At 49.5% G+C, this 15,305-nt stretch overlaps 3 protein-coding genes across 20 annotated transcripts in view; 1 reads left to right on the forward strand and 2 right to left on the reverse strand.

The window, feature by feature from the left end:
- NUP88 (nucleoporin 88) overlaps positions 1-1,176 on the reverse strand; it is a 32,578-nt gene extending 31,402 nt beyond the window's left edge. For 6 of the 7 annotated variants that reach the window (XM_036341177.1, XM_036341174.1, XM_036341175.1 and 3 more), the window contains exon 1: positions 837-1,176. In XM_036341177.1, coding sequence (XP_036197070.1) covers positions 837-1,169 — 333 coding nt within the window. In that variant the 5' untranslated portion in view covers positions 1,170-1,176. Of the gene's footprint in view, positions 1-577; positions 716-836 lie in introns of those variants that run through there. The other variant, XM_036341178.1, reaches the window with a different exon arrangement.
- RPAIN (RPA interacting protein) lies at positions 1,161-9,851 on the forward strand. 12 transcript variants are annotated; one of them, XM_036341197.1, is made up of 8 exons: positions 1,300-1,517; positions 1,663-1,799; positions 3,040-3,210; positions 4,231-4,291; positions 6,155-6,266; positions 6,380-6,443; positions 7,488-7,628; positions 9,713-9,851. In XM_036341197.1, the coding sequence occupies exons 2-8, from the start codon at positions 1,719-1,721 to the stop codon at positions 9,740-9,742; spliced, it is 660 nt and encodes a 219-aa protein (XP_036197090.1). In that variant the 5' UTR covers positions 1,300-1,517; positions 1,663-1,718; the 3' UTR covers positions 9,743-9,851. The 12 variants fall into 12 exon arrangements, 5 of the variants coding, with proteins under 5 accessions (XP_036197093.1, XP_036197092.1, XP_036197090.1 ...); XM_036341198.1 differs by having other exon boundaries at positions 1,681-1,799; XM_036341195.1 differs by having other exon boundaries at positions 1,301-1,799.
- A 62-nt stretch (positions 9,852-9,913) lies between these two features.
- On the reverse strand, positions 9,914-14,964 carry LOC118671971 (complement C1q binding protein). Its single transcript, XM_036341182.1, has 6 exons — positions 14,635-14,964; positions 13,530-13,680; positions 12,370-12,460; positions 10,638-10,733; positions 10,430-10,552; positions 9,914-10,296 (listed from the first exon to the last, which is right to left on the reverse strand). Exons 1-6 carry the CDS (start codon positions 14,864-14,866, stop codon positions 10,147-10,149), a joined length of 843 nt encoding a protein of 280 aa, XP_036197075.1. The 5' UTR covers positions 14,867-14,964; the 3' UTR covers positions 9,914-10,146.
- Between the last annotated feature and the right edge of the window lie 341 nt (positions 14,965-15,305).

Consider the following 15,305-nt stretch of genomic DNA (forward strand, 5'->3'; position numbering starts at 1 on the left):
GCTCCCACCCGCTGCTGGCGCTGGCCCCTGGCCCCAATCCAATCGCTCCTCCGTGGGTGCCAGGGGGGGTCGGGGGCCAAGACCCACCCCTGTGCCCTCCCCAGCCTCGCAGCCCACAGTTCCTTCCAAGGTGCAGGAATTGGTGCACCGGGCCCCTCCTATAGCATGAACATTTCCAGAAAGCCATGCTTGATTACAGCCAGGATGGAGTCCTTTCTGATCACACCCACTTTCACATGCTGCTGGCTTATCAAAAACCAACAAAAATCCCTTCCCACCTTGGGGATGGCCTGATTTTCTAAAGAGTAAATGAAATAACAGGGGATTCCTCCGCTGCGTCAGGCACAAAACGTGGTGCTTTCAAATCCATTCCCCGATGATGCTCGTAACAATCCCAAGAGGAAGTGAGGACCGTCCCTACGATTTTGAGTGTCACATCATAACCGAGGTTTCTCAGGACCAACCTCCTAAAACGAGCAACGGCACCCGCTCCCTCCCCTCGCCCTGCGTAACGGACGCTACTTACTGAGCTCGACGCGGTCCTTCCCTTCCTCCCGGGCCCCAAGAACTCACGCACCTGAGAGCATGCGTCCCTCCAACTGTGTCAGGCACAGTGTCGGGTCAAAAAAGGGGCTACGGAAGGTTACGTGGCCATGTTAGAGCGGAGTGAAAATAAAAGAGAGACCGTGCCCCTCCCAGAGGCTGGACGTCTGTCTGCTTACAGTTGAACGGCGCGCCTCACAGAAGACGAAAAATAGCCAGGATGGGGAGGGAACAAACAAAAAACTAGTTCGGATCCCGGACGAGGGTCATGTCCAAGAGGAGCCGGGCCGTACCTGGTACTGGGAGAGGGAGGACTCCTCCCCCGCGCTGCCGAGGCCCCGTAGGCGAACCACTAGGAAAGAGCTGCCTTCCCCGTCCCACAGGAAGAGTTCTCCGCCGAGGCCCAAGACCAGGTTTCTCGTCAGCAACTGCGGCGGCGGCGGTAGCGGCGGCGACGAAGACAATGATGAAGAAGCCGGCTTCTCGGCCTCGGCTGGACTCTGGTTTTTCAGTCCCTCCCGGAGCCGCAAGAACACGACGTGGTTAGGAAGCCAGGTCTGCCACAGCTCGCCGTCGCCTGAGGATCCCTCGGCGGCCGCCATCTTGGCCCAACTGCTCCCCCTCATCCCAATTGCTCAGCCCGCCGCTGAGCGCAGCCAATCCGCGGCCGGCCGCCCACTGCTTCGGCGAATCAGCGAGCAGGCAGCCCGGAAGCACGAGGCTAGGCTAATAAAGCGAGGCCAGCCTATCAGGCAGCGGCAGCGCTAGTGGATAGCCAATCGCCAGTCACGCCCCAGGGGGCGGAACGAGAAAGTCGACCGGCCAGTGCCGGTTTCAAGTTTTGGGGCCGCGGAAAAGTCTAGAACCTGAGAGAGAATCTGACTCCTGTGAATCTCACTGCTTATTGGACACCTCCACCTGGGTAAACCTAGATATTCAAAGCTTTTCGTCGAGACTTAACTTCCTCAATCCAGGTGGGTTAATCTCACGGCTGTCACTCCCGCAATTACCCATCCTTCGTTTGCCCAAAGCTGTCTCCTTCTTGGGACGGCCAGTAGAACACTTCCCAGAATTCCCTGCCGTGTAGTACGATCAGCAACCAGAAACTACAACTCCCAGGGTTCTGCGCGCCCGCAGGGGCGGGGCTTTCTGGAGGCTGCTCCCGCGGAGGGGAGATGGCAGAGCAGTCTGGTTCTCCGCACCGCTCGATGTACAAATTGGTGGGCTCGCCTCCGTGGAAAGAGACGTTCAGGCAGGTGAGTGTGGGATTTGAGAAGCTTTGGCCGGGCGGGCCGTGGTCATCCCCCTAATCCCTCCAGGAACCGCTCTCCTCAGTGCCTTCGCCGGGTGAGGCAGGTGTCTGGAGTGCCTGGCGGGTGGAGGTGGACCTGGGACTCAAGTCTTCGCACCTGCAGATCTGGGTCCTGCCCATCGCCCGGCTGCCTCCCGGAATTCCTGGACCCTTGGGTGCGGGATTAGCCCGGGCCGGACCAGCCTCAGGCCCCATAGTTTTGGATTTGGGTTTGTTTTAAATTCGAAGTGCGACCATTGCCACCCTTCTGCACTCTACAGTAACAGCACCTGCTGTTGTTGGGTAGTGGGCGCAGAGAAGGCATTTTGTGTACTGTATACGCACCTCACGCAAGAGAGAAATTATTTCTATTCAAGATAGAGCGTCTGTTCAGGAGAGCCTCACTTACTGCCTTAGCAGAGTTGTACCGCATCTTAGTTCTGACCTAGTCTGAGCTCAGCATGCTTCCTGTAACCTTGCCTAGGACTGCAGGAATCCCGTAAGTAGTAGATGTAGCCTAGGAATATAATCCGATGCTGGAAATGACTGTTGACATCAGGGTTTCTCACCTTGGCCATTGACGTTTTGAGGAAGACAGTTCTTTGTTGTGGGTGGTGGTTCTGTGCGTTGTGGAAGGTTTAGCAGAGTCCCTGGCCTCTACCCGCTGGATGCCAGCAGCCCTGACACGAGTTATGACAACCAACAGTGTCTCCAGGCATTGCCAGATGTCCCTTGGGGGACAAATTGCCCCAAGTTTAGAAACACTGTTGTACAGTTAGGTGACTACTGCAGCCATACCTAGAGCAGCAAGAATGTGGAAGCAGTTCAAACGTCCTGTATAACAGGACAGTGGGTGTTGAGCTGTTATCATCCAGCCATTAAAGAAGCTGGCGTTGAAAGTAGAACATGAAATAACGGTGACCTGGAAATATGCAAACAAAGTATTGTAATTTCATTATCTACATGTGGATGAGGATGGGAGGGGAATATGCAAAATTAACAATAGTTTGGATTGTAGTTGATAATTCGTGTCTATAAGTTTTCTTTAATGTTTTAATAATGAAATCTAAGAGGAGTTGTTTGTTTGTTTGCTTTTTATGGAATTGCCTGCCCTCTTCTCCCCTCCCCCATACCTCTTCCCCTCTCCCCCATACCCCTCTCCTCCATACCCCTTCCCCCTTCCCACCATCCTCCCTTCTTCCAAGGGATGCCTGGAGAGAATGAGGAACAGCCGGGACAGGCTCCTGGACAAATACCGACAGGCTGGAGGCAATGTGCCAGGGAGGGCTCAGAGCACCCTTCTCGCACAAGAGTTGATGGAAGAGGAATGGAATGCTTGGCACTCGATGGAAAGCTGCCCAGAGGCCTTGGCTCAGGTCAGGCTGGGATGTGTTTTTAGGGAGGGCACTTTGTGTCCTCCCTCTGCCTATTTCCCCGAGTCCTCTAAACCCATATACTCTCAAACCTACAGTCGGGATTCTAACAGCCTTTAACCCAGTTTCGTCTACCTTTACGTTAGTCTGTTTTAGATTAATGGTTCCTAAGTACCAGACTGTTGACCTGCTGCATCATTGCATTATATTCAATTATGAAACTAAAAAGAAAGTAATGTTACTCCTTGGCTACACCCTGGACGTTTTGATGCAGTGGTCATGGAGCTAGAAATCTTGCTTTTTAAGGTCTCCAGGAGCTTTCTGATTCTAATCTCAGTGAGAGGTGGGAGCTGAGTGCGGATAGAAACCTTTTACCAGGTGTCAGGAGAGCACTAGATTGGAAGCCAGCAGCTCTGGAATTCTGATCCTGGTTTTGATGTTGCTTTTTAACTCCACTCTGCCTCTCTGGCCTTTAGTTTTTATATTATGAAATGAAGACAATAATATCAGTACTGTGAGTACTATATAAGAAAATGTGGGAAACTGCTTTGAAAACATCAAAGCTCTCTAGAATAATGATGCATTATTCAGTATCTCTTATGTGTCCTATAGTATGCCAAATGTTTGTGTTATATAATCACAATTAGTACTCACAATAACCTTCACAACCTTCTCAGCTAGGTTTTATTCCCATTTTACAGAAGCCCAAACTGAGGTTTACAGGGGTTAGGAACATTCTGGCGGTCACATAGCTTGGCAGAACCAAATACTTAGCTGCTGCCCTATATGATCTGCCCCCAATTAAGTGCCATTATTTTGTCACTGGGTAGTTTAGGCATTTCTTGATGCTTTCTCAGCATGACCACATTACCCCACTGTCAGCATAGTCTATAGAAGGACAGGACTGACTGATTTCCTCAGGTAAACCTGGGTTCTTCAAGCCAAACTCCAAGTATGAATCATTGTGGGGCTTGTCAGCTGATGATAACTTCAAACCTCTGATGATCCCACTTTCTCTTGCAGTGGGAGGAGCCGATGGCCTTGGCTGAGCTGGAGGAAATCCAACAGGAGCTGATTGACCAAGGTGACCTCTGAGAGTGGTCTTTCCTGTACCTAGCCTGTACCTAGCCACTCTAATGCCCTTTATTCTCAACAGAATTAGTTCTGAACTTCTACTTCTGCCTGCAGCCAAGCATCCAGAAGTCTCTGCTTTTACTCTGAAGTCTTGACTGGCTGTCTTCCTAGTACTACGAGTCTTAAGTATGCCAGGTCTTGTGCTCAGACTTCTCATTCCATGCTGATTTTCTCCTGGCACCTACCCTACAAGGCAATAGGAGACAGACGAGAGTGGCATCTCACCCAGGCTGAACAGCTAGTGGTGGAGCTGGGAAGTAATATCAATTTTGTGAATCCGGTTCCCATGCTTATTCTATTATCCGACAGTACCTCTCTATTAATAGATGGATAGTAATCCTGTACCCTGTAGGATACAGTGCAAGATCAGCTCTCTTGCACAACTTAAGTGTCTTCTTTCCCATCCATTCTTTACTGACTACCCAGGGTCTTGTGAGCATCTACTCCCTGAGGCATTCTAGCACCGTACAGTGCACAGTTTAACACCTTACGTAATTCATTTATTCCACATTGCCCTAGGTTGACGAGGCTCAGTATTTATCATCGGTAAAATAGAGATAATAGGCCTACCCTATAAGTTTGTGTGTGTGGAAACTTATGTTTAATAATATGTGTAGAAGACGTAGAGAAGTGTCTGGCATATTGAAAGCTTTCAACAATTGAGGATGCAAGACCATGGACTCCTGAGCTTGGCTGCTGAGGTTCACTCCTGAGCTTTACCACTTTAACTGGTACAGCACTGGGCAAAGCACTTAATCTCCCCATGCCTCGGTGTCTTCATCTTTAAGATAAAGATGATATTAGTGAGTAAGTTAATATGTGGAAAGGACTTAAAATAGCATTTGACAAATTGTAAGTGCTATGCAAGTGTTAGTTGTTATGATTAGTATTGATTCCAGTTAGACCATAGATTTTTTTATTGATTCACCCTTCACCCCCACCTACAAAACCTATCTTAGTGGTGAAACATAACATTCACTAAATATTTCTTTTGGGGTATGTTTAAAAAATCTGAAGTGATAAGGATTCACTGTGTTCTGCCCATACTCAGTCAGATGGAACACACTAGAACAGAGATTGACAAACTTCCTGTGGAGGTCCAGATAATAAATACTTTAGGCTTTGTGGTCCATGCTTTTTCTGTTGCAACTCCTCAGTTCTGCGGTTGTAGTATGGAAACAGTCAGACAATACATAAACACGTGAGCATGGCTATATTCCAGTTAACTTTATTTAAAAAACTGAAGTTGGGCTGGATATGGCCTGTGGGCTGTGGTTTACTGACCCCTGAGCTCATCAAGAGCAGGGAGCAGTCTTTTTCACCTTTGCACCCCATGCCTGCCACATCCTAGGTATTGTTGCATACTTGCTGAACGAATGAACATAGAACGAATGAACATAGATTCTGAACAACACAGACTCTGAACATAGGGACATTGGGGGACAGATCACTGGACTCAGCAGGATGGGCTGGCATCAGAAAGAAGTGCCTGTGTCAGCTTTCTCCAGCTGCCCCTGGGACCTGACTGACAGTCTGCATCTACGCTATGGCCTCTGGTGATGTGTGTCCAAGTCCTCTCCTTGTCCCTTAGCCTCACCACTTCACCTCTTTTGCTCACAAAGTGAGGCCAGACAGGAGGGGAGGAATCCAACAAGAGGAAGCCTGAGGGAAAAGTAACTATCTAGTGATGGGTAGCATGATTTTACCTGAATTTTTCTCAGGTGGATGAAGCTTGTGACGGTGAAGTTAGCACTAAATATAGGACAGCTGGGTGCAGCATGGTGAAGCGCGCCACCTGTCCATTGCCTTGCAGAACAGTCCATCATCAATGAATACGAGAAGAGCTTGCAGTTTGATGAGCAGTGTCTCAGCATCATACTGGCTGAGTGGGAAGCAAACTCCCTCATCTGTCCTGTGTGCATAAAGTAAGAGTTTTCTAAACCTTTTCAGCATTGTTGACTCCCACCCTCCACTCCAAAACGAGTGGAATTTCCCCTCTGCTGGCCATGAAGCTCTGGGGTCCTAATTCTGCCTCTAGGTACAACCTGAGAATAACAAGCGGTGTGGTCATGTGTCAGTGTGGCCTGTACATCCCATCTCATGTAAGTGTTACACACCCAGATTTTGTCACCTTTGTCCACATGTATCTATTTACCTTAAGACCCTTCAGTAGTGTGTTGGAGATGGCTGTGCACATCTTTTCCCAGCTCATGTTCAGTTCACATTGGTAGCTTGAAATCAGCCACGGTGAGAATATATACAGCATGGAAATTGGCAAGCACACAAACCGGGGGGGGGTCCCTGCCCCCACCCCGGAGCCATTTGTTAAACACTTATCCATAAAAATTGTCCATATATGAAGACACACCTACACTCAGAATTTAAGCTTCAGTGATCTTAAAATTCAGAAGGAGCCCTCTTATCTGACATGACAGGGACTGAAAGTTTGTCAATTGATTAGAGTGGTGCATTATCAAAATGAAACATTTATAGTAAGTTTCAAGCATATAAATTTACTTGCCAGTCTTTGGGGCTCTGCTGATTGGAGAGCTGAGTCCTTTTTTTTTTACAAACCACTCTTATAATGCATTGCCTGGAGCTTCTAATTTGTTTCTGAAAAGTGCATTGAGAAGCTGAGTGTGCAACTTTAGGATTTTTCCTCCCTTTTATTTAACAGCTTTATTTTTTTAAGCAACTCATCTTTTTGAGTTTCCTAAACATCCCACTTATTATTACAAAAAAGAAAACTTTGTTTTCATTCTCTTATTTTGTTGTTTAACATAGTATGTAATTACTCAGTTATAGTAGTAAATTCAATTAGCACAGACAGATCTGGGACCAAGCAGTGCTGGCTCTTGGTGGGGATACATTTGGCTGGTGGAGGCAGAAGCATAGGACGGCTCCAAGTGTCCCTGGTGCTGTGTGTGGCAGGGTGCTTTACAGAGGAGAGGAGAGCACTGGTTGTCTGGAGAGGCAGTCAGGTGGAGATTGGCTTAGAGACCTTTTTAGTACAATCATGAGCACTTTTAAAGGTCCAAGGAGTCAAGTCATCACAGATACAGGTTATCGTGAGGAATCAGGTTTTTCTACCTGTTGATGATGAGGTAGCTAAGATTAGGTTGCGGTTTAACCTTTTTGTTTTTTAGTCTCCAGAATTGACAGAGCAGAAACTTCGTGCCTGTTTAGAGGACAGCGTGAATGAGCACAGCGCCCACTGTCCTCACACACCTCAATTTTCAGTCACTGAAGGGACAGGAAGAAAGTCCAGTCTTCTCATGAGCTGTCTGGTAAGCCTCCCGGGGACCCGCGGTAGGGGCAGCTCAGTGTTTGGTTTTATCCCTGCTCTGGGAGAAATCATAGGTTGGAAACAGGTACATGTTTAAAAGCAGTTTATTCTCTGAGGAGTTTACTTGAATAGGAAAGTGAAGGTGACGAGCCCGTTCCATGAAAAGTCCAGTCATTCCCTGAAAGGGGCAGGACAGAGGCAGCACAGGATGGTGGGAGGTGCACTGGACTGGAATTAGGAAGCCTGGCGGCCCTGCCTGCTCTTGTTTGATTGGCAGCAGTGGCCTTAGGTGAAGCTGATTATTTCATATTCGTAAGACCAGGTAGGCCAGCCTGGTGCCAGTTTGACAGTAGGACACGGAACAGGAAGCACAGCAGGGCAGCATCAGGCTGGCCTCCTCAGCAAGAATCTTCACGGGGGACCAGGGGCTACTGTCTGGCCCCCTAAGTGACAACTCAGGTGTGAGGGAACAGGACCACACAAGTGGACGTAGAGCCACCCTGGTTTAGAACCTACGCTTGCTGTAGGAACCAGTGTCTCTTACAGTAACCTCTGGCTGTAGCTTAAGGTCCCAAGCAGGGGGAACCCTGGGTTGTGAGCGCTCTGCACTTAGGGAAGTCCAGCACTGTGGCCTCCTCCTGGGTATCTCTAGTTCTCTCCTGGCCCTCTCATTTCAAAGGCAGTTTACCTACAGGAGTCGTGTTTGTTATAAACAGTATTGCCTCGTACAGCCAACATTTCACTTTATCAAGTTTCTTCCATAAGTTATTCAATTCTATTCTTTTTTTTTTAAAATGTGTTGAGGACTTTTTAATAAAAATTCAAAAATATGCATTCTCTCTGAGTTCAAGTCTAGGGTTGGTAATTAAGAGAATATAGAAAACAGGTAGTCAGTAGCCCTGGAGAGCTGTAGGGGGAGGGCCTATGGGAGTTCAGAGGAGGGGATTTCCTTTATGGATAAAGGCTTCCATAAGGACGTGAAAGATTGCCCAGTTGCTTAGCTTAGTCCAGCTGCAGTCGTCTGCTCACTTGGCCATCGGTGCCCTGCAGCCCAGAGCAGGAGGGAAGCCAAGTGGAGGGGGAGGTTTGGAAGGCAGGTGCTGTGGAGGCATCAGTTGTGGGGACAGCATGATTGACAGTGCTGGCTCAGAGGCAGAGGGAGGCCATTGCTGGGCAGAAGGCAGTCATACCAAGATGAGAAACAGGAGAGGGAAGGACAAAGTTGTCTTCAGTAGCCTATCCCAGAGTTCACCTTTTGAAAAATAGATAATGAGGAATGCTCTGGAGTCCGGGGGGCACTAGACACCTTTCTCTTAAGGGGAAATCAAGAACCATTGGGCTCAAGATCCAGTGAGTCAGGCTGTAGGGTCATTAAGCGTGGGTGTGAGGGTGAAGACAGGTGTGGGTTACCCAAGTTGGGTACATAGAGCCCTAAGGACTTGGAATATTGGAAATGTGAGAGGGACAGTGGTCTAGGGCTAGTCATGGGATGGGGATGTGTTAGACCACCAGAAAGCCAAGTATATTACCTGTGGATGTGGTGTCAAGGTTAAGCACAGGATTCCTTAGCACTGTGGTGGGGCTGAGCTGTCAAGGAATCAGAAACCAGGTTTATATTCGAGTGCTTACTGATTGTTAGGGGAGACCAAGGAAGGTATGCCAGAATGAATGGGCCTGAGCTGATTATAGTCAGTGTGCACAATTTATACCTTGCAATGGTGCACGCCTGTTTCAATCCTGTTAAGCTGAAGGAACCACACCTCCTTGTTGAGCTCTAATAGCTGTCAACTCTCAGAAGTCTGAATAACCTTTTTGGTCACAGGGTCCCTGAGGTGAGGATATCAGATCAGTCCATCGCCAGGATTTGTAGTTTGCAGGTACTATTGTTGCTGAGGGTTTAAAAGGCAGTTGTTTTGACACCACAGGACTGACACCCAGCCAAGCCTCTATACCCGCAACTATTTCCTAAGTAACTCAGCATCCTTTCCTAAGTAGGAGTCTTAATGGCAGCATAAATGTCATTGCTGATGACAACGTTCAGCCCTATGAGATAAATCTTAAGCTACTTTCTCTATTTAAATCCAGGCCTGCGATGCTCGGGCTGCGATCATCTAAAGCCAGCCTTCTGCTGGGTTGGAACCAACTCAGACCGTCTGAGGGGGCCTTGTAAATACAAACCTTTCATTTGTAACTTATTTTGTATTAAAACCTTTCAAACATCTTGGCTCTTGGTGTTTGGTTGTGCAATTTGAAGGAGGAAGGAAATCAAATAGAAAAAACATCACCTTAGAGATAAATCATTTTTTATTGTCCATTATGTTATACAAAAATCTAGAAATAATAGATTTGTAAAGAAACAAATGAATAGTAAATAAGAGGGCAACAAATAATTTAAATCTGAATTATTTTCCATGATATTAGGGTGAAAACCATTTTAAAGTACATGTTTGGCTTCAGAGTAGGTTTTGTTCACTGGCAAAGCCTGCCATAAAATCCAGGTATTCAGTGTCTTGTCTGTCCTACTGGCTCTTCACAAAACCTTTGAGGTCCTCCAGAAAAGCAATGTACTCCTGGTGCTCCAGGGCTGTGCTGAGCTCCACCAGCTCATCTGCAAAAGTGTTGTCTACCCCTCGATCCGCAAGGAAATCCATGAGGTGGTCATATAAGGCCTACAAGGAGAAACATTCACCATCAGAAAAGCAGTATGACTTCATCTGTAATACTCGGTAAAATGCTTGTCTCTCCTTGGTCCGGGACCTCCCTTATAAGGCCCAGGAGCACCCCATCTTATCAAGCACTCACCCAGTCCAGGGAATCTGTGTTGAGTGTGTAATTTGTGTCCTTCCATTCAGATTCACCAGTGGACTGAAAGCTCACTTCCCTGATGGAGAAAATGTCACTCTCGCCCTCTTCTTCTTGTCCAACCTGAGGGGACAGACAGTAGTTGGGGAAACTGAATGGCTTTTCAAGACAAGCCAGACGCATGCACAGAAAGGGGACTGTGACGTACCTCATCTTCTGGATAGTGACAGTCCAGCACGAGGGCCTTCTTGCCACCGCCCTTTATAACTTCAACCACGAAATTGGGAGTGGATGTCAGTTCAGGCTGGGGAAACAAGAATAAGCGCGTGCCTTGTTGGCAGGGGTTGGCTGCCTGGACCAAAGGTCTCGATGATTCAGGGGGTCTAGAAGCCACCTCTGCCAGGATGTTACTTAGCCATTTTCAAAGTCTTTACTATAGCGTTCCTAATAAGGGGCCGAGAATCTTTAACAGAGTATTAAAGCCACCTGCCAGCTCATTCAGGGACCTGGTTGAACTCTTCCTATTGATCCTTTCTAAAGTTAAAGACTGTTTTCGAGGGCAGATCATCTTATATTTAGTACAGTGTTTCACTTCTGTTAGCACCTACTTGTTTAAGTAACAGACTAGGTTTAGAATGAAGAAATTTGAATTCCAGTCCCAGCTATGTGCCAATTAACTTAGATCTAGACCAGCTGTGGGCAAACTACAGCCGGCAGGCCGGATCCGGCCCGTTTGAAATGAACTAAAAAAAAAAAATGATGTTTACTTTGAATTTATATTAGTTCACACAAACACTCCATCCATGCTTTTGTTCCGGCCCTCCGGTCCAGTTTAAGAACCCATTGTGGCCCTCGAGTTAAAAAGTTTGCCCACCCCTGATCTAGACCATTCCTTAATCTCCTAGACCAGGGGTGGGCAAACTTTTTGACTCGAGGGCCACAATGGGTTCTTGAACTGGACTCAGAAGAAGGAGCTGTGGCCGTGTTTCCCGACGTTGCCATGTTAACACTGCTGCTGGTGAAGGAGCGGAGGGGAGAGCAAGAGAACCCTCCGCTCTTTGGCTCCGCGGGCGGATAGAACAGCCGAACGGGCCGGATCCGGCCCGTGGGCCGTAGTTTGCCCACGGCTGTCCTATACCGTTTCCCATCCCTAAACTGCACAGGGAGCATAAAGCCCCAAGATCTCTTTCCAGCTGATTCTGTTTCAGGATCATCCTTCAGCCCAGGGCCAAGGCCAGTGTATTTGGTTGACTGGCCATCGAATGTCTGAATAATCACAGCAACCCTCCCTTTGATGGTGAGCATCCAATGTCAGAGATGCCAGCGTGATGTCACCTGGAGGCTGTTTAGGTCTGAGACAGCACTGATACTTGCTTCGCCAGAGTCTGGGGACTCTGGCCCTCATACCAAATGGTTTCTAGCCCAGACACACTGTTTCCTAGAAGGTTTGAAGACTGGGCACCATCCAGGTCCAAGGTCCAACCACAAAGGCCAGCAGCCGCAGGAAGACCTGATGTTAAATCTCCGATGTCCCCGGCTTTACGCCCTTGGCTCAGTGGCTGTTCATTACAGCCTGTGACATGTTAGAACATTCCTCACATGAAACGCTCCAAATGATAATCTCCAATAGCAGAGACCTTCCCCTCATGGAAGGGTCAGACAGTTCCCATTCCTTTCTATCAGGAGAACAAAGACCAAGCTCTTAAGCCCAAGCCTGCAGATGGTAATTTACGCAGCACCTGGGAAAGGAAATGGGCCACCTCCTGGTGCTAAAGCTGGCCCCAATGGCTGCTCTATGAGTCAAGTCCCAAGGATGGCTGTCCTCTGCCTTCTCTCCCCTTCTAGCGTTAGAGGAATTAAACACAAAACAATGCCCCTGCAAGCCCCTGGGAGAGCCCTCAGAACTCAGGTAGAGGCCGGTTACAGTGTTACAAGCTTACCTCCTGCTCTTCAACCTTCTGCCCCTGGGACTCCTCCTCCCCGTCAAATGTTGGTGGGATGCTATTGTTAATGTTGAAAGTGACTGTGATCCTAGAAAGTTAAAAGAAAACACAAAAGACGGTACAGTTCTGAGTGTGAAGTCAGTATTGAGGCCGCTACAGTTTACAACCTTCCAAAAAAGCCTGCTGCCTCCATCCCGCCCCAGAATGGATTCAGCAGGTATAAAAAGTGCCTACTATGTGCCAGATGCTGAAAGTCCAACTAACAGGCCCCAGTTTATCTCGGCCAAGCCAGCATCCCAAGGCTCACTGCCAACATTTGTCCACTGGTTCTCATGGCCATAGCCAGTGGACACTGCTCACCGTGGTCTTCCCAGGGTACCTTCCAGTGGCAGTGAGCAGCTAAGAAGCTGGTGGGATGGACTAGATGCCTCCTTTAAAAGCTTTTTTCCATCAGAAAACCTGCCCCTTGAAGGTAAGGAAGAAGGAGCACTAGAGAGTAGGATCAGCTACGGACCAAGAGCAGCCCTGGCCCCAGGACGGCGAAGCCTCACAAAGAACAGCAGTACAGACCCAGTCTTCAGAATGCTTGTGGGGAGTCGTAATTACAAAGCAGGACAGGAGCACCGCCTAATGACAGCTTTAAGGTGCAAGAACCCTCACTTGCCAAATCCCGTTCCCCAGTTTGAGTGGAAATTAAAAGTGAGATGTGGACATAGCACTGCGGGCTGCGCTACCCCAGCGAGCACTATCTGCTCAGAGCACTCCACTACGGTGCCCTCTGGAGCGGCGCTGACTGGCTGCTTTGCCAGGAAGCCACTCTCCCACAGGAACAATGGTTTCCGGTTCAGCCACAAAATCTGTCTCATCTGCAACAGTGCTGACCAGGTGGGGCTCCTGGGCACAGAAATGCAATGTTCAATGGCCACGAAGTGGCTATGACTCACTCTAGGAGAAAGGCGTAGGTGCCTTACAGAATACACCCCGAAGTAACCAGCCACAGGAAGTCTGTGTGCAGTGAATGAACTACCTGGAACTTATGCAGTTACCCAGATGAACCCATGTGACTTGGAAACCATGTATCAAAAGTACCTGCCTTGACAGGTAAGGCTCTGAGGGTCATGGATTTAGGCGCTGGAATCCAGGCTCCCAGTACTTACTTCTCTCCAGCAACATTCCGGGACAACTTGGCCTCTGTCCCATTCACTTCCAGATCCCAACCTCCAGACATCTTAGGGAGGGTCTTATGCTTCTGTATCTTCTTTTCCTCCTTAATTTCATCGCTCAGGAATTCAACAAAAGCTTTGTCCCCTACAATGAAAATCCATGTTACAGAAAAAGAATAGCCCGCCCGGCCAGTGTGGCTGAGTGTCAGCCTAGAAACCAGGAGTTCACGGTTCAATTCCAGCTCAGAGCACATGCCCAGGCTGCGGACTCGATCCCCAGTGAGGGGCTTACAGGAGGCAGCCGATCAATGATTCTCCCTTCCTCTCTGAGACCAATAAAAACATACTTAAAAATTAAGAAAAAGAACCACCCATCAGTCCAAAGTGACCCAGGTTCCTCTAGCCAGAGATCTGGACTAAGATTGTTAATCCTTCTCTGGGGCTTAGTCCAAATCACACCCCTAAGCCTGTGTCCTTATCGGTATAGATGCCCTAGCACTACCAGTGGGAAGCTGAGCCTGACTCTGGAAAGGCGATTTGCAACAATGAACACATCACATTCACACAAAGCAAACGAGTTCTCAATTACCTTCTTCCTCTTGCCAAAGACATAACTGGGCTACTTTCTTTTTTAATCCTCACCGGAGGACATGCTTTCATTGATTTTAGAGAGAAACATAAATGGGTAGAGTCCCTTACACACCCCGACAGGGAATCCAACCGCAACCTGGTATGTGCCCTGACTGGGAATCGAACATCGCTTTGTAGACCCTGCAACCAACGGCGCCACATGGGCCAGGCTGACCCGCCACTTTCTCCCGCGACCTTGGGCCTCCCCGAAGTTCCGTTTGTGAGAGGCTAAGGAAAAGGCCAGACTCCAGGGTTTAACTGGACGCCCCGACGCCAAATGGAACGCGCTAAGGACGGGGAAGGGAAATGGGACCAGATCACACGTGGGCTCCATCCTCTGCTCTCTGCTTGCCAATAACTGGGAACACGCTCCGGAGCTCGCCGGGCGGCTCGCGGTGCCCATTTAGCGGCCCGGCCCCCGCCCCATCCGGAATCTGCCCTCACGCCCGGCCCACGTGCGCGAGCTCACCTTCGGTGTGCAGCCCGCCGCAGCCGCAGCCGCAGGCGCAGGGCCCGCGAGGCCGCAGGAGGCTGGGCCGCCGCTCCGACCCCGCGCGCACGCTGAGGAGCCCGAAGGGTCGGATGCAGGGCCGGGGCGCGAGCTGCAGCAGCGGCCGGAGGGGCGCGGAGGGCGCGGCGGCGCGGAGGCCCGCGGCGGCGGAACCCAACGCTCGGGGCACGCAGCGCAGCAAAGGAAGCATCGCGAAGGCGACCGCGGCAGCTGCAGAGGAAGACACGTGAGGAAGAGGACGACCTGAGCCCAAGAGCCCCACGAGCTCGCCGCCGGAAGTCCCGCCCCGCCCGGGAAAGCGCTTCCGAACGGTAGTGTTGCAGGTCAAAGCACCGTGGACGGGAGCGCGCCCTCTGCTGGGATCCTCCGGCGGCGCAGCTTCCCCGGGTCAAGTCTGCTAACTGAATTTCTTAGCTCAGGCTGGCCTGGGTCTGGTGTACAAGGCTTTCTGTTTAATTTGCCAGAATCACTTCTCTCCAGTGGCTGTTTACAGTCCAGATTGCCATCTAGTGTTCTCAAAGCACACCAGATGTTGGTCAGTGGGTCACGGGTTCGATTCCTGGTCAAGGGTACAGGTACCTGGGTTGCAGGTTACATCCCCAGCCCCAGTTGGGGCGCATGCAGGAAGC

This window comes from Myotis myotis, unplaced genomic scaffold (genome assembly GCF_014108235.1).
Source record: "Myotis myotis isolate mMyoMyo1 unplaced genomic scaffold, mMyoMyo1.p scaffold_m19_p_17, whole genome shotgun sequence".
In the NCBI taxonomy this organism is placed as follows: Eukaryota; Metazoa; Chordata; class Mammalia; order Chiroptera; family Vespertilionidae; genus Myotis; species Myotis myotis.

Coding starts and splice junctions, on each gene's coding strand:
- LOC118671971 (XM_036341182.1), bottom strand. CDS start 14,866: ATGCTTCCTTTGCTGCGCTGCGTGCCCCGAGCGTTGGGTTCCGCCGCC. Junction 10,734..12,369: donor AGAAGGTTGAAGAGCAGGAG/GTAAGCTTGTAA, acceptor TTGTTTCCCCAG/CCTGAACTGACATCCACTCC. Junction 10,553..10,637: donor GTCACTATCCAGAAGATGAG/GTACGTCACAGT, acceptor CTGTCCCCTCAG/GTTGGACAAGAAGAAGAGGG.
- RPAIN (XM_036341197.1), top strand. CDS start 1,719: ATGGCAGAGCAGTCTGGTTCTCCGCACCGCTCGATGTACAAATTGGTG. Junction 3,211..4,230: donor GCCCAGAGGCCTTGGCTCAG/GTCAGGCTGGGA, acceptor TTTCTCTTGCAG/TGGGAGGAGCCGATGGCCTT. Junction 7,629..9,712: donor GTCTTCTCATGAGCTGTCTG/GTAAGCCTCCCG, acceptor ATTTAAATCCAG/GCCTGCGATGCTCGGGCTGC.